The 25,925-nt window shown below is 48.4% G+C and overlaps 1 protein-coding gene across 1 annotated transcript; it reads right to left on the bottom strand.

Annotated features, from left to right (window-relative positions):
- Nucleotides 1-731: 731 nt before the first annotated feature.
- LOC114587104 (methanethiol oxidase-like) lies at nt 732-25,925 on the bottom strand. Its single transcript, XM_028711030.2, has 12 exons — nt 25,782-25,925; nt 24,282-24,335; nt 21,462-21,574; nt 17,817-18,002; nt 14,496-14,616; nt 10,937-11,119; nt 9,347-9,525; nt 7,051-7,129; nt 5,484-5,605; nt 4,329-4,421; nt 4,122-4,240; nt 732-1,240 (listed from the first exon to the last, which is right to left on the bottom strand). The coding sequence occupies exons 1-12, from the start codon at nt 25,831-25,833 to the stop codon at nt 1,078-1,080; spliced, it is 1,464 nt and encodes a 487-aa protein (XP_028566863.1). The 5' UTR covers nt 25,834-25,925; the 3' UTR covers nt 732-1,077.

Below are 25,925 nucleotides of genomic sequence, written 5' to 3'. Positions count from 1 at the left end.
GGTCTGGAAACTAGGCCTTATGAGGAATGTTATATTGTTTTAATTCTATTACAGTTTAATTACCTTTTCACTATTACCTTTTATATATTTTTAGCTTTCTGTATTTTAACTGTATTGCTTTGATTTCTGTTAAGCTGCCTTGAGTCCTCCTGGCCTGGGGAAAAAGTGGAATATAAATAAATATTCTAATAATAAATGCTCTCTGAGCATTTAGCACAGTATAGATGTGAGGTGCAAGGGAAGATTAAATGATACCTCCTAGTTTCCCTTTTTTCAGTTACCGTATTTTTCTGTCTATAAGACGCCCCCTATTTTGGGGGACTCAGATTTAAGAAAATGGGGAGAGATGTATCTGTGTACAGTGGTACCTCGGGTTAAGAACTTAATTCGTTCTGGAGGTCCGTTCTTAACCTGAAACTGTTCTTAACCTGAAGCACCACTTTAGCTAATGGGGCCTCCTGCTGCCGCTGCACGATTTCTGTTCTCATCCTGAAGCAAAGTTCTTAACCCGAGGTAATATTTTTGGGTTAGTGGAGTCTGTAACCTGAAGCGTCTGTAACCTGAAGCGTCTGTAAACCGAGATACCACTGTATAAGACGCCACCTAATTTTTGACATTATTTTTTAAAGGAAAAAAACCTAGTCTTATACACGGAAAAATACGGTATGTAAATAAATCAGACGATCAGACCACCTGCTACCCATTAATGAAGGGGCGATGTATCAAGCATATGAGATTAAAAAAAATGTTTATTCATTTTCTGAAGCTCTGTTTTCAACAGTCTTGTCATGCAATGAGTTGAGTGCCAAAACCACCCTATGGAGTTCTCTCCCCCGCCCTTTAGATTGGTTTATTGTTGTACGAAATACATATTTAAAAAAAATACTTTGGAGGCAAGCAGGGAAGAAAACCGCTGACTCGGGAGAGAGAGGGACTCCCATGACTCAGCAGGTGCATACAGACATTTTTAAAGGGTTGAAACCTGTGACAAAGAGATGCTCAAACACGCTCCCGTAAAGTTATCTTAGCAGGAGGAAGGAGGGGAGAGAGATGGCTGCCCAGATCACCCAGATCCGCCTAGATCCAGATGTCCGAGGTGCAATCTCCCCCAGGGTAGCGCATCTCGTGAGCGCGAGCGGGACCGAAGGGCTCCTTCCCGAAATCCACCAGGAAGTCCGGGTTCACACAGAGGCCGCCGTTCTCAGTGTCCACGTCGATTTGCAGCATGACTGACCCTTCCCTGCAAAAGGGAAAAGGGAGCTCAGAGGCAGATCCTTCGCTTGGCATGCAGATCCATTCCCCAAAATACAAATCTGTAGGCGCAGACCATCGCCCAACTCAAAATAGCCCGGCATGAAAATCCCCAAACTCGGTTCCATGGGTGACTCTGAGTCAACTCCCTGGGATAGTTTATTGTTGCGCATTGTTTCTAAATTTATTGTTGTACATTGTTTTAATTGTCTGTTTTAACCATATTTGCACATCAGTTTCTAATGTTGTGAGTGTCCTCTATTCCAGAGGCTTCTACTCTGCAGCCTCTTATAGTTGTTTTAACTGCGAGTCTTTTAGTTCTTACGCTCTTACAGTTGTTTTAACTGGGTGTTTTTCTTTGTTTTTTAGTTCTTACCTGTTTTAATTATCAGTTTTTATCCATCCATTATCTTTGTTTAATCTTGTATTTTATTCAGATGTTTTATCCTATGCTTGTTTCTTTGTCCTTATTTGCTCTAACAATTATCGGTTAAAAAACAACAACCCCTAACTGCTATTTTATTTATATGTGTTTTGTTTTTTTATCCTGGTCTGTGACCGTAATAAAGTTCATTCATTCCCCAGCATCTCGAGGTACAGCTGGGAAAGACTCTGTGCCGGGAAGCAGGAGGGATGCTGCCGGTCAGTGCCATAGCTGTCAACTTACAGATTTGGAAATAAGGGACCAGCAGCCTCGAAAATAAGGGAGCAGCAGCCAAAATAAGGGATTTTCCGGGCACAGGTATGTTTGACTTCTGAGCCCCTCCGAGCCAAAGGCAGAAAGCCCAGCCAGCAGCCAAACGAAGCCTCAAGCGGTGGTTCCCACAGCGCAGCAACCCGGCAAAGGGGATGCAGCAAGGGAAACCACCGTCACCTCTCCGCTGGGAAGCGCTGAGCAAAGGCGAGTCCCCAGGCAACGCGGCCGATTTGATTGGCACAAGGCATGCAAGCTCCACCCCCCAGTCGTTCTCAGACTCCTTATTGGGTGAGCAACGCAGCCAAGCAGCACAGTTGGAGCCTCCCTCCTCCCTGGCCGGCAGGGAGGGAGGGAGGGAGAGGAGCTGCTTCCTTTGAAACCTGGTAAATTTAAGGGACATCATCAATAAGGGACAGCAGCGGGACACGGCGCTGGGATGAGGGAGTTTCCCGCCAAATAAGGGACGGTTGACAGCTATGGTTAGTGCAGACAGACAGGACCAGAAGCACCTGGGGAGGGACTCAGTGCAAGGCATATCCCTGTGTTCCTGCTTAAATCAGACCATTCATCAGAGGACCGTATACACAATAAGCAAAGAAGTATGGGACACTATTTTAATATATGATCTCAGTGGAGAGGCTCTTGTGTGGACCAAGATGGAAAGACTTATTGTTGTCTAATATGGAGGAAGGGCCGTTGAAGTTATGGGAGATAAAGCTGATGGGTTTGATTAGAGCAGGGGTCAGCAAACTTTTTCAGGAGGGGGCCGGTCCACTGTCCCTCAGACATGGTGGGGGGCCAGTACCACCCTCTCCCGAAAGGACCCCCCCCCCTGCGTGGTCAGTACCTGTGTGGTGAGGCCTCCGTGCCGCACCAATTTAGCGCAGGGACTGACCGAGTAGGCGGCAGGGTCCGCGGACCAGATTAACAAGCCCAGTGGGCCGCATCTGGCCCACGAGCCTTAGTTTGCCAACCCCTGGATTAGAGGGAAACCATTGCTGGCATTTATTAAAGATAATGATCAGAGATCCCCTTTTGGACTCTTTGCGTGAAAGGGGAAATGAACTAAACCTTCTGGGAAAACAGAACAGAAAGTAGATCAGTTGGGTGTCATTAGTGAATATTTTGAATCATTTCTTTTATGTAACTGACAGAGGGAAAATCAGAATCCCTTTTCTTTTTCTTTTCTCGTTTTCCTCTTTTTTTGGTTTTCCTTTGGTGTTTTCTCTTTCTCTCTTTGTTCTTAATTAGATTCTTTTATTGTATTGCATTATGAAAAAGCTTTAATAAAATCTTTAAAAAAGAAAATAACCATGAGGACTGGAATCTTGCTATTATATTTATGGAAGCTTTGCTTTGCCTGCAGAAGGTGCCAGGTTCAATCCTTGCATCTCCCTGGCAGGGAGGCTGTGACACTTACAGAATCACAGAATTGCAGCGTTGGATGGGACCCTGAGGGTCATCTAGTCCAACCCCCTGAACTGACCCAGAAACTCCAATGGGTGCAGAATGCCGCGGCAAGACTCCTTACGGGGTCCTCACTGCGAGATCACATTCACCCGGTGCTAAACCAGCTGCACTGGCTCCCGGTGGAGTACAGGATCAGGTTCAAGGTGCTGGTTTTAACCTTTAAAGCCCTATACTGCTTAGGACCCTCGTACCTACGGGACCGCCTCTCCTGGTGTGTCCCACAGAGGACCTTACGGTCTTCAAACAAAAACATCTTGGAGATCCTGGGCCACAGGGAGGTTAGGCTGGCCTCAACCAGAGCCAGGGCCTTTTCGGCCGTGGCCCCGATCTGGTGGAACGCTCTGTCCCAAGAGACTAGGGCCGTGCGGGGCTTGACATCTTTCCGCAGGGCCTGGAAGGCACAGTCTGACCCCCTCCTTTGGTAATCCTCACAGAACTCTAGCCCAGTGATTGCCATTAATTTGATTTTGAATTGATTTTAGAATGAATTGATTTTAGAATGCTGTGTTACTTTTATTGTTGTTAGCCGCCCTGAGCCTGGCTTCGGCTGGGGAGGGCGGGATATAAATAAAATTATTATTATTTTATTATTATTATTATTATTATTATTATTATTATTATTATTATTAACACATCCCAGATTTCAGTACAGAGCTGTGGAAGAAGGGGCGGAATCAGCCAGTTGGCCTCTTGATTTTCTTACCTGACCATCTGAGGGTAAAACTGCTTGTCCCAAGGTGTGTACAAAGAGGTCGTTGTGTACAGCCTCTTGCCGTCCAAGCTGAGTTGAATCATCTGAGGTCCGCCATAGACCCTCTTTCCCTAAAGGCAGAGAAAACGCGGGGTGAGGAAGGTTCAGTTTGGATTCCTGCCGCTCCCTCGCCACCCTTGCAGCTCCAGGTTCACTCACCTGGATCATAAACGGGTCGGGCTGGCAGTCCAGCTCATCGTCTTCCAAGACGGTCACCACGCCGCCTTTGTAAATGTTCCCGCCAACAAACACCTGGGGGCGCAAAACAAGTCCCCCAAAACCCCAGAGAAAGAGAGAGATAATCAGCTGAGCTCACTTGTAACAGCATCTTCCAAGGAGCTGTTTGGCTTGACAAGGTCATATCCATGCCGTACACTTTTAAAACATGTGGCTTTCCCCGCAAAGAATTATGGGAACTGTAGTTTGAGGAGGGTCTGGGAGTTCTAGCACCGCGGGGGGGGGGACTACAGTACCCAGGATTCCTTGGGGGAAGCAGGGAAGTTTGGCTGGCACCTTCATTATAAACCTTTATGCGCCAGGCAAAAACATTCCTTTTTAACCAGGCCTTTGGTTGACCTGATCAACAGCCCATACCCTTTTAAAAATATGACTCTTTACAAGGGGTATTATTGGTTTTTGCTTTTATTTTAATTTTATATACTGTGATGTTTTTATGTGAACTGCCCTGAGACCTCTGGGTATAGGGCGGTATATTATTATTATTATTATTATTATTATTATTATTATTATTATTAATAAGTGTTAGAGCAGCAGTGGGGAGTTCCAGGAACATTGAACCCCCTGCTAAAACAGAGCCTTCTTCCTCCATTTTAACCGTGTTTTGTTGCCTGTCAGGTACTTTTAAATCCCCAGTCGTCGTCGTGATGTCCAGGGATTGACAGATGGCCCTTCTCAGTAGTGGCGCCCAGACTGTGGAACGCCCTCCCATCAGATGTTAAAGAAATAAACAACCACCTGACGTTTAAAAGACATCTGAAGGCAGCCCTGTTTAAGGAAGTTTTTCATGGCTGATGTTTTATCGTGTTTTTAATTTTCTGTTGGAAGCCACCCAGAGTGGGTGTGGAGACCGGCCAGATGGGCAGGGTATGAGTAATAAATTATTATTACTATTATGGGTATGAGTAATAAATTATTATTACTATTATTATCATCATCATCATCATCCCTGAGGTGTAACTGAACCAAGGGTGTGGATGTGATAAGAATTCTGCGGTCATTTAGCCCAGTATCCTGTTTCCAACCGTGGTCAGCCGGAAGCCACAAAGTCTGGCAAGGGGTCAGGTGCTCTTTTACCTGGCCAACCAGTTTAGGGCAGAACGGGTTGGTGATGTCATACTGGCGGAGATCGCCATGCAGCCAGTTGCTCAAGTAGAGGAACCGGTCGTCCATCGAAATGAGGATGTCGGTGACGAAACCTGAAGGAGAAGAGGGCAGGTCAGCATTCGCTTTCTTTTATTCCGTAATAATAATAATAATAATAATAATAATAATAATAATAATAACAACAACATTTTTTTATTTATATTCCGCCCTCCCCAGCCGAAGCCGGGCTCAGAGCGGCTAACAAGAGTAAAAATAACATATACATAAAATCACAATCAATTCATTGAAATACGTTCTAAAATCAATTCATTCTCAAATCAATTCAGAATCAGATTAATGGCAACCGTTGGGCTAGAGTTCTATGAGGATTACCGAAGGAGGGGGTCAGGCTGTGCCCTGGCCAAAGGCCTGGTGGAACATCTCTGTCTTGCAGGAAAGATGTCAAGTCCCACAGGGCCCTAGTCTCTTGTGACAGAGCGTTCCACCAGATCGGGGCCACAGCTGAAAAGGCCCTGGCTCTGGTCAAGGCCAGTCTAGTTTCCTTGTGGCCTGGGACCTCAAAAATGTTTTTATTTGAAGACCGCAAGGTCCTCCATGGGACATACCAGGAGAGGCGGTCCCGTAGGTACGAGGGTCCTAGGGCTTTAAATGTTAAAACCACTCCCTAGGTTATTTTCTGCCACACAGATTCAAAGACCACACCATTCGTTGAAAGCACTTTTGATGCCACTTTAAGCAGTAATGGCTTCCTCTAGCCCCCAAAGGATTCTGGGAACTATAGCTTGTTGAGGGTGCTGAGAGTCGCCCGGAAGCTCCCAACTCAGAACTACAATTCCAGGCCGCCTTCAAGGGCCGCCCTGCATGGAGCACATTGCAGTAGTCTAATCTAAGGGGTTCACAAAGCACAGAACGACAGCGACCGGTTCTCTGTCTTCCAGGAAGTGGCGCTAGCTAGCTGCCCTATCGCCCAAATCCGACACTAGGTTTTACTCTGGGAACAGTGGCTGCTGGATTCAGTTGAAAGGAACGTGGAAAGTGAAATATACTCGGGAGTCGAGAGTGGATTTCATGCTCTTTATTCAGCTCATAGCGGTGAGGAGGAATGGAAGTCCCCCCAAAATGTCTGCTTTATACACATTATTTACACAATGGGCTGCACGTGATTGGCTAATTCCGGGATTCTCCTGTAGGCCAATCAGGTTGCGGATTCACTTCCAGCTGGAGCTGGATTGGGTAGCTCCTGTGGACCAATCAGACTGCTGCATTCTGGATCCTATTGTTCTACGACCAATCAGACTGCTGCATTCTGGATCCTATTGTTCTAGGACCAATCAGACTGCTGCATTCTGGATCCTATTTTTCTAGGACCAATCAGACTGCTGCATTCTGGATCCTATTGTTCTAGGACCAATCAGACTGCTGCATTTTGGATCCTATTGTTCTAGGACCAATCAGACTGCTGCATTTTGGATCCTATTCAACTCAGTACATAACAGAAAGCGAGCCACTGGCCGCCCATTTCTTGTTCTTTACTCACCTGGCATTTCAGGAAAGTACCACCCGGACACCTTCTTGTTTGGAATCTGGATCACCTTTTCGGCCGCCCAGTCCCCGTCCTGCACCAGAAAAGCATGTTGAGAAGGGGGATCCGCTGCGCCAAGACGCTGCAGCGTGGAGGGATCTCTGCTGAAGGGCCCAGACAGACCACTGTGTTCCTCCCCAACCCCTGGCTTTCGATTTCCTCCACTCAACCATCAGTCAGCATTCCTTGAACAATCTGCACACACAGCTCTGTTTTGGGGTTCCCTTCCTGGGATTCACCACGAAGGAAGGTCTGTGCTCCTACAAACCTTGGGTCTTCCTCTGAAACTGTTCCATCACAGGCAGTTCCATTTTTATCCCTCTTGTGCAAGGGATAGAATCCAAGAATCTTAAGAGCTGGAAGGGATCCACGGGTCATCTAGTCCAACCCCCTGACAGATGGCCACCCAACCTCTGCTTAAAAATCTCCAAGGAAGGTATATCTGAAGGTATATCCAGTATACCTGAAGGAGCATCTCCACCCCCATCCTTCTGCCCAGAACTGAGGTCCAGCGCCCAGGGCCTTCTGGCGGTTCCTTCCCTGCGAGAAGCCAAGTTACAGGGAACCAGGCAGAGGGCCTTCTCGGTGGTGGCGCCCTCCCTGTGGAACGCCCTCCAATCAGATGTCGAAGAGAAAAACAACTACCAGACTTTTAGAAGACATCTGAAGGCAGCCCTGTTTAGGGAAGCTTTTAATGTTTGATGCATTACTGTATTTTAATATTTTGTTGGAAGCCGCCCAGAGTGGCTGGGGAAGCCCAGCCAGATGGACAATAAATTATTATTATTATTATTATTATTATTATTATTATGAAAGAGAGCCCACAACATCCCGAGGGAGACTGTTCCACTGTCGAACAGCTCTCACGGCCTGAAAGTTTTTCCATATTTTTAGTTGGAATCTCCTTTCTCGTAACTTTAGTCCAGAGGTCGTCAAACTGAAGCCCGCAGGCCGGATACAGCCCACCAGATTCGTTAATCCGACCCACAAACCTTGCGGACTCTGCCGCCCTCTCGGTCAGTCCCCGCGCCACACATGCGCGGGACAGAAGCCTCGCCGCATGGATACTGACTTCCGCGATGCGTCACGGCTTCTGATTGGCTGCAGGAAGCTCCGGCAGCCAATCAGAAGCAGTGGACACCTCTGGGCGCCATCCCTTCCTTCCAGCTGAGGCAGCTGAGCGGGAGGGAAGCACCAACGGCACAGAGGCTACCTCCGCCGCCCAGGCCAGGCTCTGTGCCCTGCTGAGAAAGAGGACGCCGACGCTGCCGCTGTGGCATGAGTGGCATAGGCGGGGGGGCCTTTTGGGAAGGAGGTGCTTTAGGGAGGCAGTGGGTCCAGAGCAGTGCACAGAAACGCCGTTTACCTTCCCGCCGGAGCGGTACCTATTTATCTACTTGCACTTTGATGTGCTTTTGAACTGCTAGGTTGGCAGAAGCAGGGACTGAGCAACGGGAGCTTACCCCATCACGGGGATTCGAACCGCCAACCTTCTGATCGGCAAGCCCAAGAGGCTCAGTGGTTTAGACCACAGCACCACCCCAGGTGATAAGTAAACAGTGATATTTTATTGCTCCTGTCTCATTTTCTGGCCCTGGGAATCTCTGTAGTTTGTCCTTCCTTTTTTCCTAGCAACCAGGAAGCATCCTTCCCATGGTGGGTTCGTCTGAGATCAGGTGCTCCCTAGAAGTTAATTTCTCCAAGTACTGCTACAAGAGAAGTGTGGGTAGAGGATGCAGAATCCCTTCCCCAAATGGTATGCCCAGATTTTATGCAAATCTGCGTCCTTATTCCCAAGTGAGTCGGAGGGCCCAATCCACCAACTGCTTAAAAAGGTAAAGGTAAAGGGACCTCTGACCGTTAGGTCCAGTCGTGGCCGACTCTGGGGTTGCGGCGCTCAGCTCGCTTTACTGGCCAAGGGAGCCGCCGTACAGCTTCCGGGTCATGTGGCCAGAATGACTAAGCCACTTCTGGTGAACCAGAGCAGCGCACGGAAACGCCGTTTACCTTCCCGCCAGAGCGGTACCTATTTATCTACTTGTACTTTGACATGCTTTCAAACTGCTAGGTTGGCAGGAGCAGGGACCAAGCAACAGGAGCTCACCCCGTGGCGGGGATTCGAACTGCCGACCTTCTGATCAGCAAGCCCTAGGCTCTGTGGTTTAACCCACAGCACCACCCGCGTCCCTGTACCAGCTGCTTACTGGGCCCCCAAACTCCTGTGGGCTCCCCTGCCCCCATTCATTCTAACCTCTGTCTTGAAGAAATGATGGATGGAACTCTGCAATGTGCAGCCCACCATTCCGTGTGCGGCATCCGGGTTATGTAGGAACCGGATTTCCAGCGGGGCGGAATCCTCTCCAACATCAATCTGCTGGATGAGGCAGTGAGTCGTCCAGTCCCAGACGTTCAGCCGACGCCCGTAGCGCTCTGCAGAGGAGGAAAACAAGGACAACATCAACCACAGAGGGACCCTGGTTGCGATCCTGCAACACCCAAGGAAACAGGCTGCTCGGGGGTTTTTAGCCCTGAGTGTCAGGAGCGAGCCAGCAGTAAATCACACTGTGCAAGTTGGAGTTAACTCTCTAGTAGCAAAAACACAATCTGCGGAGGAATCTCAGGTCTAACTCATCTCCGGTAGGTCTTGCCCCCGGGAAGCAGTTGCCAAGGCTGAAGGTCCCTGCTGCCCCACAGCTGTCTAATTCCCCTTCCCTCCAGGGCTTTTTCCAAGCAATCAGAGACGATGCCCCTGCGAAGCTAAGTTCACCTCTGCTCTTTTCATGCCTCTTCTGGTACTGGGAGACCAGGGAGGAGGGGGACTTGTTGCAACAAGAAAGGGGGACACCCATGGCACGTCACTGTTCTGATTCGTCTCTGCCTCTTGGCCTCCCTCCTCTCCTGATTCTGGACTTCCCTCTGCCACAGACTCTCCCCGATCACTAAATCCTGTTACCTCTTCAGCTTCTGACACTCGCTCTTTCCTGTCTTCTCCCTCTTCTCCTCCTGACCACCCAACGTTGTTCCACCCCCCTGGGCTCTGAGCCTTCTTCCCTTGGGGGTTCCCCAGCTGGTTCCCCCCACCATTCTTCTGTGTTCAACAAGTCCACACAAGTGTCATGGGTTGGTGGTTCCCATCACCAGTCCAGGTGCTACTATGTCAGGTGTGCGTGCAGGAGCCAGGCCCTGTGACCAGTAGGGCTTCGCAGGACTGGGGCCTTCCTAAGTTTGCCCTGGAGAGGCAAGGCGCGGCCGCACAGGTGAGGCCGATTGGTAACTCACAGCACCTGGTGGCAAGAGCCGGGAAGGGATATAAGGTCAGCATTTTCCCTTTGGCTCTTGGCCACAGCAACACATTCCTTGCCTTGCTGTGTTTGATTCCTTGCTCCTCGGACCCCTGACTTCGTGACTCCTTGCTTCCTGACCCTCGGACCCCTGACTTCGTGACTCCTTGCTTCCTGACCCTCGGACCCCTGACTTCGTGACTCCTTGCTTCTTGATCCTCGGACCCCTGACTTCGTGACTCCTTGCTTCTTGATCCTCGGACCCCTGACTTCGTGACTCCTTGCTTCTTGACCCTTGGACCCCTGACTTTGTGACTCCTGGCTTCTGGACTCCCATTCCTGCTCCCACCCCGTCATCTTGCCCCCAGTCCCGACGTCCCCAGCCGGGACTTCGATCGCACGTGAACCGGACCGTGATACACTAGGGCTGGAATAAAGCCCCCTTCTCTGCTTTCTGAATCCACAAACCACTGGGATCTGAAGGCGGCCCTGAAATTGACCGCCTCAACGGCAGGTATCCCCCCCACACACACACACACCGTCTCAAACGAAGGATGTACCTTTCTTCAGATCCTCTGGGTTGAAACCGTTCGCAAAGTACTTGGGCACTCCCCACTCAGTGCTGATCATGACATTGTGCCTGGGCTGGTACCAAAAGTCGTAGCCTTGCGGGGGCTCGTCCCCCGGCCGCTCCCAGGTCCCTTTCACTTCCCAGGTCTCCGCGTCAATAAGGATGAATCCGCCTGGAGTCACAACAACAACAACTGTTCTCAGAAAGCGACATATTTACGGAGAGAAGCGATTTGGGTTGAGGTCATTGCAGTTAGCGGGGGTGCAAATTAATTCAAGCAGGCACAGGGAGGCACACATTTGTGTGTGTGTGAAGACTGGGGTAGGGTGCAAGGATGTGAATAGATGCTAGGAGACAATATATTTATTTGATATTAATAAATATGATAATGATATATTTATACCACGTCCATCTGGCTGGGTTTCCGCAGCCACTCTGGGCAGCTCCCAACAGAATATTAAAAACACGATAAAACATCAAACATTGAAAACTTCCCTAAACAGGGCTGTCTTCAGATGTTTTCTAAAAGTCAGGTAGTTGTTTATTTCCTTGACATCTGATGGGAGGGCGTTCCACAGGGTGGGCGCCACCACCGAGAAGGCCCTCTGTCTAGTTCCCTGTAACCTCACTTCTCGCAGTGAGAGAACTGCCAGAAGGCCCTCGGAGCTGGACCTCAGTGTCCGGGCTGGATGATGGGGGTGGAGATGCTCCTTCAGGTATACTGGACTGAGGCTGTTTAGGACTTTAAAGGTCAGCACCAACTCTTTGAATTGTGCTCGGAAACGTACTGGGAGCCAATGAAGATCTTTCAGGACGGGGGTTATATGGTCTCGGCAGCCGCTCCCAGTCCCCAGTCTAGCTATTATTATCCTTCCTCCCTCATGTCTGTTGTTCAGCAGAGTGCATCCCTTTGCAGCTTAAAAGGGGAGCTTATATAGGCTGGTTTTAGGCTTTTAGTTTAAATACAGTGGTACCTCGGGTTACAGGCGCTTCAGGTTACAGACTCCGCTAATGCAGAAATATTACCTCGGGCTAAGAACTTTGCTTCAAGATGAGAACAGAAATCGTGCGGCGGCAGCAGGAGGCCCCATTAGCTAAAGTGGTGCTTCAGGTTAAGAACAGTTTCAGGTTAAGAACGGACCTCCGGAACGAATTAAGTTCTTAACCGGAGGTACCACTCTAATCCAGGATGTACTGTGGGTATCCCACACTGGGGAGTCTGTGGCCCTCCAGATATGGCTAGATTTCAACTCCCATCATCCTTCCTGATCATTGGCAATGGTGGCTGGGGGGCGATGGGAGTTAACCTCAGGAAAGACCTGCTGGGTCAAGCCAAAGGGATCCCACTGGTCCAGTGCTGGGAATCACAGGTGGAGAGAGGGTTCTCGTGCTCAGCTCCTGCTTTCGGGTTTTCCACTGGGGTATCTCTGGGAGGGGGGTGCGGATGGCGCTGTGAGTAAAAGCCTCAGCGCCTAGGACTTGCCGATCGGAAGGTCGGCGGTTCGAATCCCCGCGGCGGGGTGCGCTCCCATTGTTCAGTCCCAGCGCCTGCCAACCTAGCAGTTCGAAAGCACCCCCGGGTGCAAGTAGATAAATAGGGACCGCTTACTAGCGGGAAGGTAAACGGCGTTTCCGTGTGCGGCTCTGGCTCGCCAGATGCAGCTTGTCACGCTGGCCACGTGACCCGGAAGTGTCTCCGGACAGCGCTGCCCCCCCCCCCCGGCCTCTTGAGTGAGATGGGCGCACAACCCCAGAGTCTGGCAAGACTGGCCCGTACGGGCAGGGGTACAGTGGTGCCTCGCAAGACGAAATTAATTCGTTCCGCAAGTTTTTTCTTCTTGCGGGTTTTTCGTCTTGCGAAGCACGGTTTCCCATAGGAATGCATTGAAAATCAATTAATGCGTTCCTAGGGAAACCGCTTGCCAGGCTGGCGGTGCGGAGAAGGGCTTTTCTCCCCACCGCAAGCCTTCAGGACAGGTACGGGAACAGAGGGGAAGGCGCGCAGCGCTTTCCCTCTATTCCCGGGGCTTGCGTGGGAGGAGGGTTTTTCCTCCCCACCGCCAACATTCAGAACAGCATTCTGAATGTTGGCGGTGGGAAGGAAAACCCTTCTCCCACCCCAAGTCTTCAGGACAGCCATCCGAAGGCTGGCGCGGGGAGAAGGTCTCTCCGCGCCCCCCCCCCACGCCAGGCTTCGGTGCATCCTTCAGAGGCTGCTGCCATAGTCACGCGTCACTTCTCCAGCTGGGAGAGGGTCGCGGGGCTATGGCTTCTTTAGCCCCGCGCGCGCTCTCCCGGCTGGAGAGGTGACGGGCGCCTATGGAGGCTCCTGCCATAGGCGCGCGTCACCTGGGAGAGGGTCGCGGGGGGCTTCTTTAGCCCCGCGCGCGCTCTCCCGGTTGGAGAGGTGACGCGCACCTATGGAGGCTCCTGCCATAGGCGCGCGTCACTTCTCCAGCCGGGAGAGGGTTGCGGCAGGCTGCTTTAGCTTCTTTAGCTTCGGAGCATCCTTCCGAAGCCTGGCGGCAGGAAGAGGTGTCCCCGCCCCGCTGCCAGGCTTCGGAGGAGGTCCGAGGACAGCGGGGAAGACGCGCTGCGCTTCCCCGCTGTCCCGGAGATTTCCCTATGGGCTTTCGTCTTGCGAAGCAAGCCCATAGGGAAATTCGTTTTGCGAAGCGCCTCCAAAACGGAAAACCCTTTCGTCTAGCGGGTTTTCCGTCTTGCGAGGCGTTCGTCTTGCGGGGTACCACTGTACCTTTACCTTTACCTTATCTCTGGGAGGGCTGCATTAAGACCGTTAGAGGCCCCAAACACTTAAAGACTTTGGTGCCTCCATATATATCTCTAATTCAAAATATAAACCATAAAATAAAAAATTAATATTATATGTGTGTGTGTATGTAAATTTTTCTCTGATTGTGGGAGGTTTTTTTGTGGAACCTGATTCACAATACGGTCCATAGTAAATCCGGTAATGGAAAATTTCTGTGGTTCTCCTCTCCCCTCGATGCCCTTATTTCGTTGAATGGTTAATCCAGCCCTGGCCACTGTGAGAAGAGAATGCTAGACTGGATGAGCCCCGCTTTGGCCTGATCCAGCGGCAGGGCTATCCTCATGTTTCTATACTATTCTTACAGGGTCTCTGGGTGCAGAATGCAGTGCTGGCGAGGCCCCAGCCACTCGCGATCTAAATATTTGCCCGGAGGCATCTATAAACATATACAGGCGTACCTTGGTTCTCAAACCTGGACGTTTTGGCTCCTGAACGCCGCAAACCTGGAAGTGAGTGTTTCGGTTTGCGAACATTTTGTGGTAACTGAATGTCCGAAGCGGCTTTGAGTGCAAGAAGCTTCTGCAGCCAATCGGAAAGCTGTGCCTTGGTTTTCGAACAGTTTTGGGAGTCGAAGGGACTTCCAGAACGGATTAAGTTTGACAGCCAAGGTACGACTGTAGTAGCATATGCCAACTGCATATACATTTTGCACCACGGGGCTCTGCCTCCCACACCCTTTAAGACATAAGTGACACACAAACACAGCTGGCCATACCTTTCCCGTTGCCAAGCGTGTCGGCCAAAGCGCTGATCATCACCTCTCCGCTGCCCAGGCAGTGGGAGGTGTGTGGGAAAGTCAAGTTGCACTTCTCAAAGACTTCCCTGGGCTCAATAACCTGCGAGGAGAGTCAGGGAGAGAAATAAGTTTCTGGTGTGATTATTCTTCCTGTTCTTTACACAAAAGCACTTTTTTTCTTAAAATCCAGGATTCAGCACACCCACAGATCAAACTCCAAAGGTTGTCACCGGTGAGGGCTGTGATGTGATTAAAATGATCTTTCTCAGTGGATCATGTGAGTTTTGCTGAACTCACCAGTTCTTAATTGATCCATGTTCTATAAAGATTTGTTTTTTCTCAGAGGAACTTATTCTTTTGTTGGCTCTTTTCTCCTTATAAAACCCGTCTCGTTTCTCTTCTAGATCTTTCATCTTTCATCTTTCGCTACTTTAGCTGCGTGGACACCACACATTTATATCACATGACTTCCCCCCAAAGAACCCTGGGGACCGTAGTTTGTTATGGATGCTGGGAATTATAGCATCATGAGCGGTAATCAACAGTTCCCAGGATTCTTAAAGGAAGTCACTTGCTTTAGATATATGCTGAGTTTCTCTGTTATTTCAATTCTTGAGGTTGCATGCTTGACCTATTCAGAGTAGACCTATTGAAATTACAAGACAACTAATTTAAGTACATGAATTTCTGATTAGAATTTAGATACAGACTTTGTACTCAATTTACTTCCCATTTGCATACATATATATATATATATATATATATGTATATGTATATGTATATGTATATGTATATGTATAAAAACTGCAATATAAAGTCTTGTTTCTAATACATTCATTTGAATTTTAAGGCATCGTTAAGAGGTGTGGTAACTCAAATCTGTTCTTTTTTGACACGTTCGTCCGCTTTCTGTCTGTCCTCTGTTTTCCTGGTCTATATCACTAGGAAAACCGTATCAATTTACCCCTTCCTGGGCATGTTTACTTTTAATGCCCAATCCATTTCTGCTCTCACGATCTCGACTGCATCCTCTGAAAACATTTTAAACATCCCCCGCCAAAGCCAACACTTTTAATGAGAGGGGACCTGCCTCTGCTGATCGTGGCTCAATATCATCTACTCTAATTATAGTTTCCGGGCATAATTGCTTTTGTATGAATTATGAATCATTCTCCTCCTCCTCCTACTCGGATGAAGCCTATTCTTGGCTTCTGCAACGCAACAAACTTTTTTTACTCCAGCCAGTAATGGAGCGAGCCAAAGGTGTTTTTCTGGGTCAGCAAAATATTACCTATACACCTTCCCTAATTTGTACTCTTCTCTTCATCAGAAACCAAATCACACGGGTGGCTTCTTCCCCTCATTTCGTCTCATTAAAAGCGATCCTGTCTTCAGTGCTCATTTCCATTTTATTCATTGGTTAGCCTCTTTGACGTGGGGCGTAATAACTGGATCGTTCAGGGGTGGGAACCTCAGGAGAATAATGCGGCCCTCTATTTGTGTGGGATGTGATATATAAGTAGCAGTCAAGTACAACATTCCTTGTTTTCCTAGAGTGGACATGCAAAGGCGATGTTTGTTCCAGCCGGTTGAAAAGTTCCTGTTTCCTCCTGGGCTGGAGCATCCTTCCTTTTGCATGTGACCAGAGGTGGGTGTGACCTTACCTGTGCAGGTAACAAAAGCACATGGGCACACAGCCCCCCTCCCTTCTTCTCCATCTTCCTTTTGTCCTGTGAACTGCAGTGACTGCCAGTTTGCAGTCACTGGGATTAACCCCGTATATGGGGTAGATCCATATAATACTACTACAGTGGTGCCTCGCAAGACAAAATTAATCCATTCCGCGAGTCTCTTCGTCTTGCGGTTTTTTCGTCTTGCTAAGCACGGCTATTAGCGGCTTAGCGGCTATTAACGGCTTAGCGGCTTTAAGAAAAAGGAAACAAACCCGCAAGAACTCGCAAGACGTTTCGTCTTGCGAAGCAAGCCCATAGGGAAATTCGTCTTGCGAAGCACCTCAAAAAACAAAAAAAACCTTTCATCTAGCGGGTTTTTCATCTTGCGAGGCATTCGTCTTGCAGGGCACCACTGCACTACTACTAATAATAATTTATTATTTATACCCCTCCCATCTGGCTGAGTCTCCCCAGCCACTCTGGGCAGCTCCTAATCAAATGTTAAAAACAATACAGCATTAAATATTAAAAACTTCCCTGAACAGGGCTGCCTTCAAATGTCTTTTAAAGATAGGATAACTGCTTATTTCCTTCACATCTGAAGGGAGGGTGTTCCACAGGGTGGGCGCCACCACCGAGAAGGCCCTCTGTCTGGTTCCCTGTAACCTACTTCTCACAATGAGGGAACCGCCAGAAGGCCCCTGGCACTGGACCTCAGTGTCTGGGCTGAACGATGGGGGTGGAGACGCTCCTTCAGGTATACTGGACCGAGGCCGTTTAGGGCTTTCAAGGTCAGCACCAACACTTTGAATTGTGCTCGGAAACGTACTGGGAACCAATGCAGATCTCTCAGGACCGGTGTTATGTGGTCCCGGCTTATGTGAATGTCAGAGAGGGGCTTTCGCTGCCCTCTTCGGCGTCTGCTAAGAACATTTCCCCTCCCCCCAGACACGCAGGATGTTGACCTGTGTCTTCATCTGGTTTTTAGCTTAGCATTGAATGTAATTTTTAAAAAGAAAATGTTTTAAATCAGTGGTTCTCGAAGAGTGTGCCACGCTGGTGCGGCAGGAGAGGATGGTAGGTGTGGCAGGAATATTCAAGGGCAATCAGTGTTACATTTTGGGAATGATTCAAATGTTCCTAGGTGACTGCTGTGCTGTTTTATACTTTCTGGAAGTTCGATGAACACACACAGTAGTTTTGTTCTTCTACGTTATAAATCAAGCACGGCCAAGTTGTTTCTTTTCATTTTCCAATGTATTCCTTATCAATAAAAAATTTGTTGTGCTGCCAGCGAATTTCTGAAAGGGTGGCCTAGAGAGAAAGGTTTGAGAACCACTGTTTTAAATATTTGTTTTTAACTGTTTTTCATTGGTGTTTTTTTCTGAAGGGTCCTAAAGACATCATTCATTTATTTCATAATATTTAGGTAAAAAGAATAAAAAAGAATAAAACTGCGGTAAAACCACAAGAGGTGGGGGTTTTTTGTTCTTTTTACAATCAAGATGCACCTAAATATTATGAAATAAATGAATGATGTCTTCAGGACACTTCCGCTACATCCACCCTCCCCAGACTCTACCCAAGCCTAGCTCAGTCCTGCTCCTTTGAGAGAAGGAAGACGTACTTTGAACATCCTGGGGGCTCGCAGGTCCGTCCCCGTATCCACTATGTAAATGCGGGAAGACCCCAGGCTGGGCAGAACCAGGCGGTTACGCTTCTTGCTGGTGTCTCCGAAGCAGCTGCTGCAGGCGTTCCACCCCGTGTGATGAAGCTCATCGTCGATATACAGCATGGGAAGGCGATGGATCACCTATTGGGAAGACGGGAGAGTAAGGTAAGACTTCTGGGCGAGGTGGGGGGGGGGCAGATGTCCACCCCTCTGCCCAAAGCGCTTCCATGTGCGTCTCATTTCCAAAAGTGCAAGCTTCCCTTGAAATGTGAACTGAATTCATTTTTGTCTTCCATCCTTTGCTCATTGCATAGCCGTGCCCTCGCTGCCGCCTGAGGCAGCTTGCTCACTTTGCCTAACAATCGGGCCGGCCCCTGCCTCTTCTGACAAAGGGCGTATTTTGACATGGGCAACTCTATTCTTTTTATTTTAAAAAACAGAAGTGTTATGTACTGAGTTGAATAGGATCCAAAATGCAGCAGTCTGATTGGTCCTAGAACAATAGGATCCAGAATGCAGCAGTCTGGTTGGTCCTAGAACAGTAGGATCCAGAATGCAGCAGTCTGGTTGGTCCTAGAACAATAGGATCCAGAATGCAGCAGTCTGATTGGTCCTAGAACAATAGGATCCAGAATGCAGCAGTCTGATTGGTCCTAGAACAATAGGATCCAGAATGCAGCAGTCTGGTTGGTCCTAGAACAATAGGATCCAGAATGCAGCAGTCTGATTGGTCCTAGAACAATAGGATCCAGAATGCAGCAGTCTGATTGGTCCTAGAACAATAGGATCCAGAATGCAGCAGTCTGATTGGTCCTAGAACAATAGGATCCAGAATGCAGCAGTCTGATTGGTCCTAGAATAATAGGATCCAGAATGCAGCAGTCTGATTGGTCCTAGAACAATAGGATCCAGAATGCAGCAGTCTGATTGGTCCGCAGGAGCCACCCAATCCAACACCAGGTGGAAGTGAATCTGCAACCTGATTGGCCTACAGGAGAATCCCAGAATCAGCCAATCACGTGGGGCCCATTGTGTAAATAATGTATATAAAGCAGACATTCTGGGGGAACTTCCATTACTCCTCACTACTATGAGCTGAATAAACAGCATGAAATCCACACTCGACTCCGAGTATATTTCAGGAAACGTTTTCCTTTTTCTTTTACGAGAGCCTCAACTAGGCTATGAATACTGAAAGAGAAAATATACACGAGGTGCTTACACAATGAATAATGCGAAGATGCACATTAGCAAATATGGGCTTGTATACGATGGAATTAATGGGCCCAAATTAGTTGCTGCGGGGCTAGTGACATTTCCCAGACAAGTTGATGCCAGCGTCATGTGCTTTCATTTAAGGGAGTGTTTATTTGAGGAACCTGAAGAAGTTATCACTTAGCACTTCAAGTGGTGCTTCCAGCGATATGGAAAAAAGGTCGATTTTGCCCCTGGGGTGCAGTTCATGCAAATGAACTGCAGGTGCACAGCTCTGCCCGATCTGGAAGAAACTGTTCTATTAATTTGACGCATGTTAATTGTTCTCAGGTCTTATTAAGTTGCTTCGTCTTCGCCTTTCCAGCAAAAAGTATCTTGGAGATTGTCAGCAAAGGCCTTCCCGATATTTCTTAACTGGGAGAGTGGGGGGGAAATAACACAGGGCACGTACAAAGGGACCCTGTAATACAGGAATATGCAGCCGTCCCATACGGGGATTGGACCTGCAAATTTGGCATTATCAGAACTATGCTTTAACAGACTGAGCTAGCCAGGTTTCAGTATGGCTGTTCAAAAAGCGAATGAACCAAGGAGGTAAGGAGAGCCCTGCTAGATTAGGTTGGGATCAGGAGAGGCAATATAAAGCTCCTTTTCAGACAGTGCATAGTTAAACTCCGGAACTCCTTCCCACAAGACAGAAGGGACATGATAAAGGTAAAGGTAAAGGGACCCCTGACCATTAGGCCCAATCGTGGCCGACTCTGGGGTTGCAGCGCTCATCACGCTTTATTGGCCAAGGGAGCCGGTGTACAGCTTCCGGGTCATGTGGCCAGCAGGACTAAGCCGCTTCTGGCAAACCAGAGCAGCGCACGGAAACACCGTTTACCTTCCCACCAGAGCGGTACCTATTTACAGTGGTGCCTCGCAAGACGAAATTACAGTAATCTGTTCCGCGAGTCTCTTCGTCTTGCGGTTTTTTCGTCTTGCGAAGCACGGCTATTAGCGGCTTAGTGGCTATTAGCGGCTTAGCAGCTATTAACGGCTTAGCGGCTATTAGCAGCTTAGCGGCTATTAACGGCTTAGCGGCTATTAACGGCTTAGCGGCTTTAAGAAAAAGGAAACAAACTCGCAAGAACTCGCAAGACGTTTCGTCTTGCGAAGCAAGCCCATAGGGAAATTCGTCTTGTGGAACGACTCAAAAAATGGAAAACCCTTTCGTCTAGCGAGTTTTTCGTCTTGCGAGGCATTCGTCTTGTGGGGCACCACTGTATCTACTTGCACTTTGATGTGCTTTCGAACTGCTAGGTGGGCAGGAGCAGGGACTGAGCAACGGGAGCTCACCCCATCGCGGGGATTTGAACCGCCGACCTCCTGATCGGCAAGCCCTAGGCTCTGTGGTTTAACCCACAGCGCCACCCGTGTCCCAAGGGACATGATAGATGTATATAAAATTAAGCATGGAATGGTGAAAGTGGGTGGAGAATTTTTTCCCTCCTTCTTTCATAGCCCTAGAATTTCATGGGCATTGAACTCATCCAACAAAGCTGAATGCTAGAAGATTCAAGACAGAATCTCCGCCGTGCAAAGAAGATCTGCCTTTTGCTTATTCCGCCTCTCAGCTTTTTGGCAGCCAGTTTCTGCAGAGTCCTTTGGTTTCGGGGAATGAGGAGTGTCGAATAATGAACCCGTAAGAGGACTTCTAAGGCAGAGATGCTTCCCTAGAAACTCTGACCATCTTTGAGGTTCCCATCGGTGCTCGAAGGCATTCCACGACGCCTTCTGAAGTCTCCTTCCACCCCTTAGGTTTGAGCTTTCTTCCATCTCCCCCCCCCCCCCCCGGGGGTTGTCTTTCCAGACTACTGTATTCTAATCGAGATTACCTGTCACCTCGCTAAGATTCCCAGGCTATAAATCAGCCGGTGGCAGAAAACGTAATTAACTGCTGCCGGCAATACATAAAAGGAGTCAGAGTCCACGTTTACACGGAACGGAATTGAGTCGCAATGCCTTTCCCGACCCACTTTGGGCCGTGGGTTCTGAATTCGAATTCTGCCTCGCTGAAGTAAGGCTCTCTTCCCTGGCCAGAGATAGTTTGGCTGATAAACAATTTCTTTCCTTCATGCTACTTTCCAACCTGAGAAGTGTGGATCTTTCTCAACCACTCTTGGAGATGAATCTTTTGTGAGGCTACAGTCGCCAAAGACAGGCTTTCGGCTGTGTGGTAAAGATTCCTAAAGCCAGCTTTCCCAAGTCGGACGCCTTCTCCAGCTGCTTCGGACTACAGCTCCCATCAGCCCCACCAACACTAGCTAGGGCTGATGGGAGTTGTAGTCTGAAGCAGCCAGAAGGGGCACCAGGCGAGAGAAGGCGGATCTAATGTGATACCTGGCAATAGCAGGGAGATTCCGGATCCACATCCACCGTAGCAAGGTAATCAGGCTGCTGTGTTCCAGTCCCAGTTAAGATGCAGGGCACGTAGATCAGCTTCTCTCGTGGACCTTGAGGGGGGGAAGTCCATATTTAGGGATCTGTCTTGGGTGAGGAAAGGGACGAGCTCTGAGCCACTCAGCCCCAGCTTAGAGAAATCTTTTGGCAAAGCTTACCTGTATCTAATGCCATCCTAACAGTCTTTCAATAACAGTCTTGTCGCAACGATCCCTGTAGGATAAGCAACAATCTGTCCCAATATTACATACCGAATGTGATTTCTCTAAGGTTACAGTGGATGTTCGGGTTGCGAATGTAATCGCAATCCGCGTCTGTGCAAGCACGGGTCGCAATTCAGCGCTTCTGCGCATGCACAAAGCGCGATTTAGCACTTCTGCGCATGCGCAACTGCCGAAACCCAGAAGTAACCCATTCCGGTACTTCCGGGTTTCGGCGGTCTGTAACCTGAAAAATCGCAACCTGAAGCGGCTTTTCCCGGGACAAGATTGTGGCACCCAAATGGCCGCCGCAATCTCATGTGAGAAAATGGGGTGTCCCATTTTCCCCAGGACACTTGGCGAGTATGACATCACCATCCTGGCTAACAGCCATGGATAGCCTTATCCTCCACAAATTTGTCCAATTCTCTGTTAGTGTGTCATGATCCAATACACGGAAGCTGGAATGCTTACACCAAGGCCTAAAACTGAAAATCCTGCTTGAGGGATCTGGTCGGCCGCTGTGAGAACAGGATACGGAACTGGCCAGATTCCGCAGACTCTCCATATGTTCTCAATATCTCAGTAGAAGATGAAAAGAGCTGCTTAGTTGTTTTAGGGACAGGAGGTGCAACTTGTGGACCTCCAGATGGCCCTGGGCTCCAACTCAAATGCAGGCGGCACAATTAAAAGATTTTGGCAAGGTCTTGCGTCAAAACCGCTCCACAAAATATTAGACTTTATGTGACAAAGAGGTGCCAGGAAACTGTGGAAGTGAAATCAGAGTGAGGCCTCTTTAAATAGCCGTCGTCGTCGTCTAAGGTCTCCCTGCAAGGAGGAAACCAAAGCTTTACCTCTGTTGCACATTCAAAACACATTCTTTCTCTCAAAGGATTCTGGGCACTGCAGTTTTACCTCACACAAGAGTTATAATTCCCAGCAACGAACTACAGTGTCCAGAATTCCTTGAGGGGGGAGAAGGGGCTTTGGAGGAGCTTTAAAAATATTGTGCGCACCACAGCCTAAGACAAATGCTCAGTCAACAGGCCGCCTAGAAGATTCCTCTGATTCACAATTCCCAGTGACTCTGCATTTTCTGAATTCAGGCGCCCAGGGAAATTTTAATAAGCTTTGATGAACTGAAAGTAATTTGTTACCTGCCAGCTTGGACAACTTTCCTTTATTGTGCTGAGTGTACACACACTTAAGAGGTGTGGAAGGTTAATATAGAAGACTCGAAAGACTTTGATTGTGGTTATTAATTCTTATTTCACCCTTCATCCGAGGACCTCGGGGCAGCGTAAATGTTCCTGCTACTGCGTTATCAAGGCAGGTGATGCTTGGCTTAATGTGTGTTTAGCGGGGAATTTAATTCAGGCCTCTTTGATGTCAATCCAGCGCTCTAACCGCTACACCGCTTTGGGTGCAGTTTCTTATACATTTCATAAAGGGTATTTGAATGCAGACAACGAAGCAGCATTCATATAACCTGGCCATAATGATGCGGGCGTAGGTAACTACTAGGTTGGACTACCATGATGCGCTCCATGTGGGGCCACCCTTGACGTTGATTTGGAAACTGCAGTTAATGCAGAATGTATTGACTTTTGGCTGGAACAGTTCTTCACCGGTGCATTCAGTACTTTTTGTGTGTGAGAAAAACGAGGTGCCGCCACTCATATCTTGATAAAAGTGCTGGGTGCTCCAGCACACAGTGAGTGTATTATTCCAAAACTGAAAGCTTTGCAGTGGCTACTGGTATATTACCGAGCTAAGTTTTGTTAGTGTAAAAAGGTAAAGGGACCCCTGACCATTAGGTCCAGTCGTGGCCGAGTCTGGGGTTGCAGCGCTCATCTCGCTTTACTGGCTGAGGGAGCCGACGTTTGTCCGCAGGCAGTATTTCCGGGTCATGTGGCCAGCATGACTAAGCCGCCTCTGGCGAACCAGAGCAGCACACGGAAATGCCGTTTACCTTCCCGCCAGAGCAGTACCTATTTATCTACTTGCACTTTGACGTGCTTTCGAACTGCTAGGTTGGCAGGAGCAGGGACCGAGCAACGGGAGCTCACCCTGTCGCAGGGATTTGAACCGCCAACCTTCTGATCGGCAAGTCCTAGGCTCAGTGGTTTAACCCACAGTGCCACCCGCTTTTATTGTACACCACTATTATACAGCTATAGCTAGAGATGGTTTGTAAATTTTCTTATAATAAAATTAAAAAACCGAGCCCTGCTGGAACAGAGCAGTCCCCACACCTTTCCTCTCACAGCAGCTAACTGGATATCCCTGGCAAGACCACAAGAAGGGCAGAAATGGAACAGCACATCCTCTTTTACACCCTCAACAACTGGTCTTTCAATGTATCCTGCTCCTTTACCTGGAAGTTTTGCCATAATTATTAGCCACTGATAAACCACACCTCCTCTGTGCTTGTGCCTAATCCCTTAATCTTCCTCCTGAGCAATCTTGATTTGGAAGCACTGCTAAACCTAATTGTCGTGTGGCTTGAAATAAGGTCTCAATTTTTTCTGGCCGGTGGTGGAATCAATTTGAGACTTACCTCTCATAGCATCCAGAGGGGTTGCATAACCTGGGCCATGACATCCACACTGCTCTGTAGGTTTTGGAAGAGGGAGAAGGAAAGAGTCAGTATAGCCACATCAAAAACATTATAATTATTATTAAAATTAACTTACAGCAATAAAAAGCACATACATTAAAACCAGCATTAAAAAACAGAGAAAGATGTCAAACTTACTCACATTTTTTAAAAAGGCAGGACTGAAACAGACATCCCACCCATTGAAGTTACTTTAAATTATTTACTTCTAATGAGAGACTGACAACTAAGGGATGCAATCATAGGGGCAGTGCTTTTTTTCTGGGGAGACACAGGGGTATGCATACCCCTAAAGATTTTGTGAATCCAAGTTTGGCCTTATTGAGGGGCAGTATTTCAATGTGAGTAGGAAAATGAGAGTACCCCTAAACATATTCCAGGAGGGGAATAGGGTGTGTGTCCCCAGTGCCGGATTTCCGTATAAGCTAAACAAGCTATAGCTTAGGACCCCACTCTCTTGGGGGCCCCAAAAAAAGTAAAGGGAAAAAAACCTGGATGTTTCCAAAATACAGTGGTACCTCGGTTTACATACGCTTCAGGTTACAGCCTCCGCTAACCCAGAAATAGTGCTTCAGGTTAAGAACTTTGCTTCAGGATGAGAACAGAAATTGTGCTCCGGCGGCGCGGCAGCAGCAGGAGGCCCCATTAGCTAAAGTGGTGCTTCAGGTTAAGAACAGTTTCGGGTTAAGTACGGATCTCCGGAACGAATTACCGTATTTTTCGCTCTATAAGACGCACCAGACCACAAGACGCACCTAGTTTTTGGAGGAGGAAAACAAGGAAAAAAATATTCTGAATCTCAGAAGCCAGAACAGCAAGAGGGATCTCTGTGCAGTGAAAGCAGCAATCCCTCTTGCCGTTCTGGCTTCTGGGATAGCCGCGCAGCCTGCATTTGCTCCATAAGACGCACACACATTTCCCCTTACTTTTTAGGAGGGGGAAAATGAGTCTTATAGAGCAAAAAATATGGTAAGTACTTAACCCGAGGTACCACTGTATAAGATGAAAAGCAAATAAAATAAAATAAAACCAACCTACAGCAACAGTGTTTTGTGTTGTGTAGGCTCCCATGATGTAAGTTATGGGCCCCGCACATAGCATATATTCACCCAAAAAAACAGCGACAATTTGTTGTTGACAAAGGACAGCTGGACGTATAAAGGGCCCTGTTACATTCAGTAGCTTAGGGCCGCATCAGACCTCAATCCGGCCCTCCTAACAACTGTCCACAGCACCCTTAAGAAACTACAACTCCCAGGATACTTGGGGGCCGGACGGGAAGATGGCATCATAACATTTTAAATGTACGCCGCCCCCAAGAAAACACCCTCCGCCCCTCGATATTCAACCGAAATCTTCCATCCTGAGCCTGCTAGACCTAATCTTGAGAGCAAGAAGCCTTATGGCTTCTTCTTCTTCCTCATTATCCGGTTTTTGCACCTGCTTGCAGTTTGAGTTGAGCAAGAGTCGAGCTGTACACTCGTATAGCCATTCCCACAACCTCTGTGCGACAGCCTGGCGCTCTTTTGAAGGGAGGCAGGTGGCAAAGGCAGAGGGGGGAGCGCAATAAAGGACGGACCAGTC

This window comes from Podarcis muralis, chromosome 16 (genome assembly GCF_964188315.1).
Source record: "Podarcis muralis chromosome 16, rPodMur119.hap1.1, whole genome shotgun sequence".
Classification (NCBI taxonomy): domain Eukaryota; kingdom Metazoa; phylum Chordata; class Lepidosauria; order Squamata; family Lacertidae; genus Podarcis; species Podarcis muralis.
Note: the sequence above shows the minus strand (reverse complement) of the source record. Positions and strands in the feature narration are given on the sequence as shown.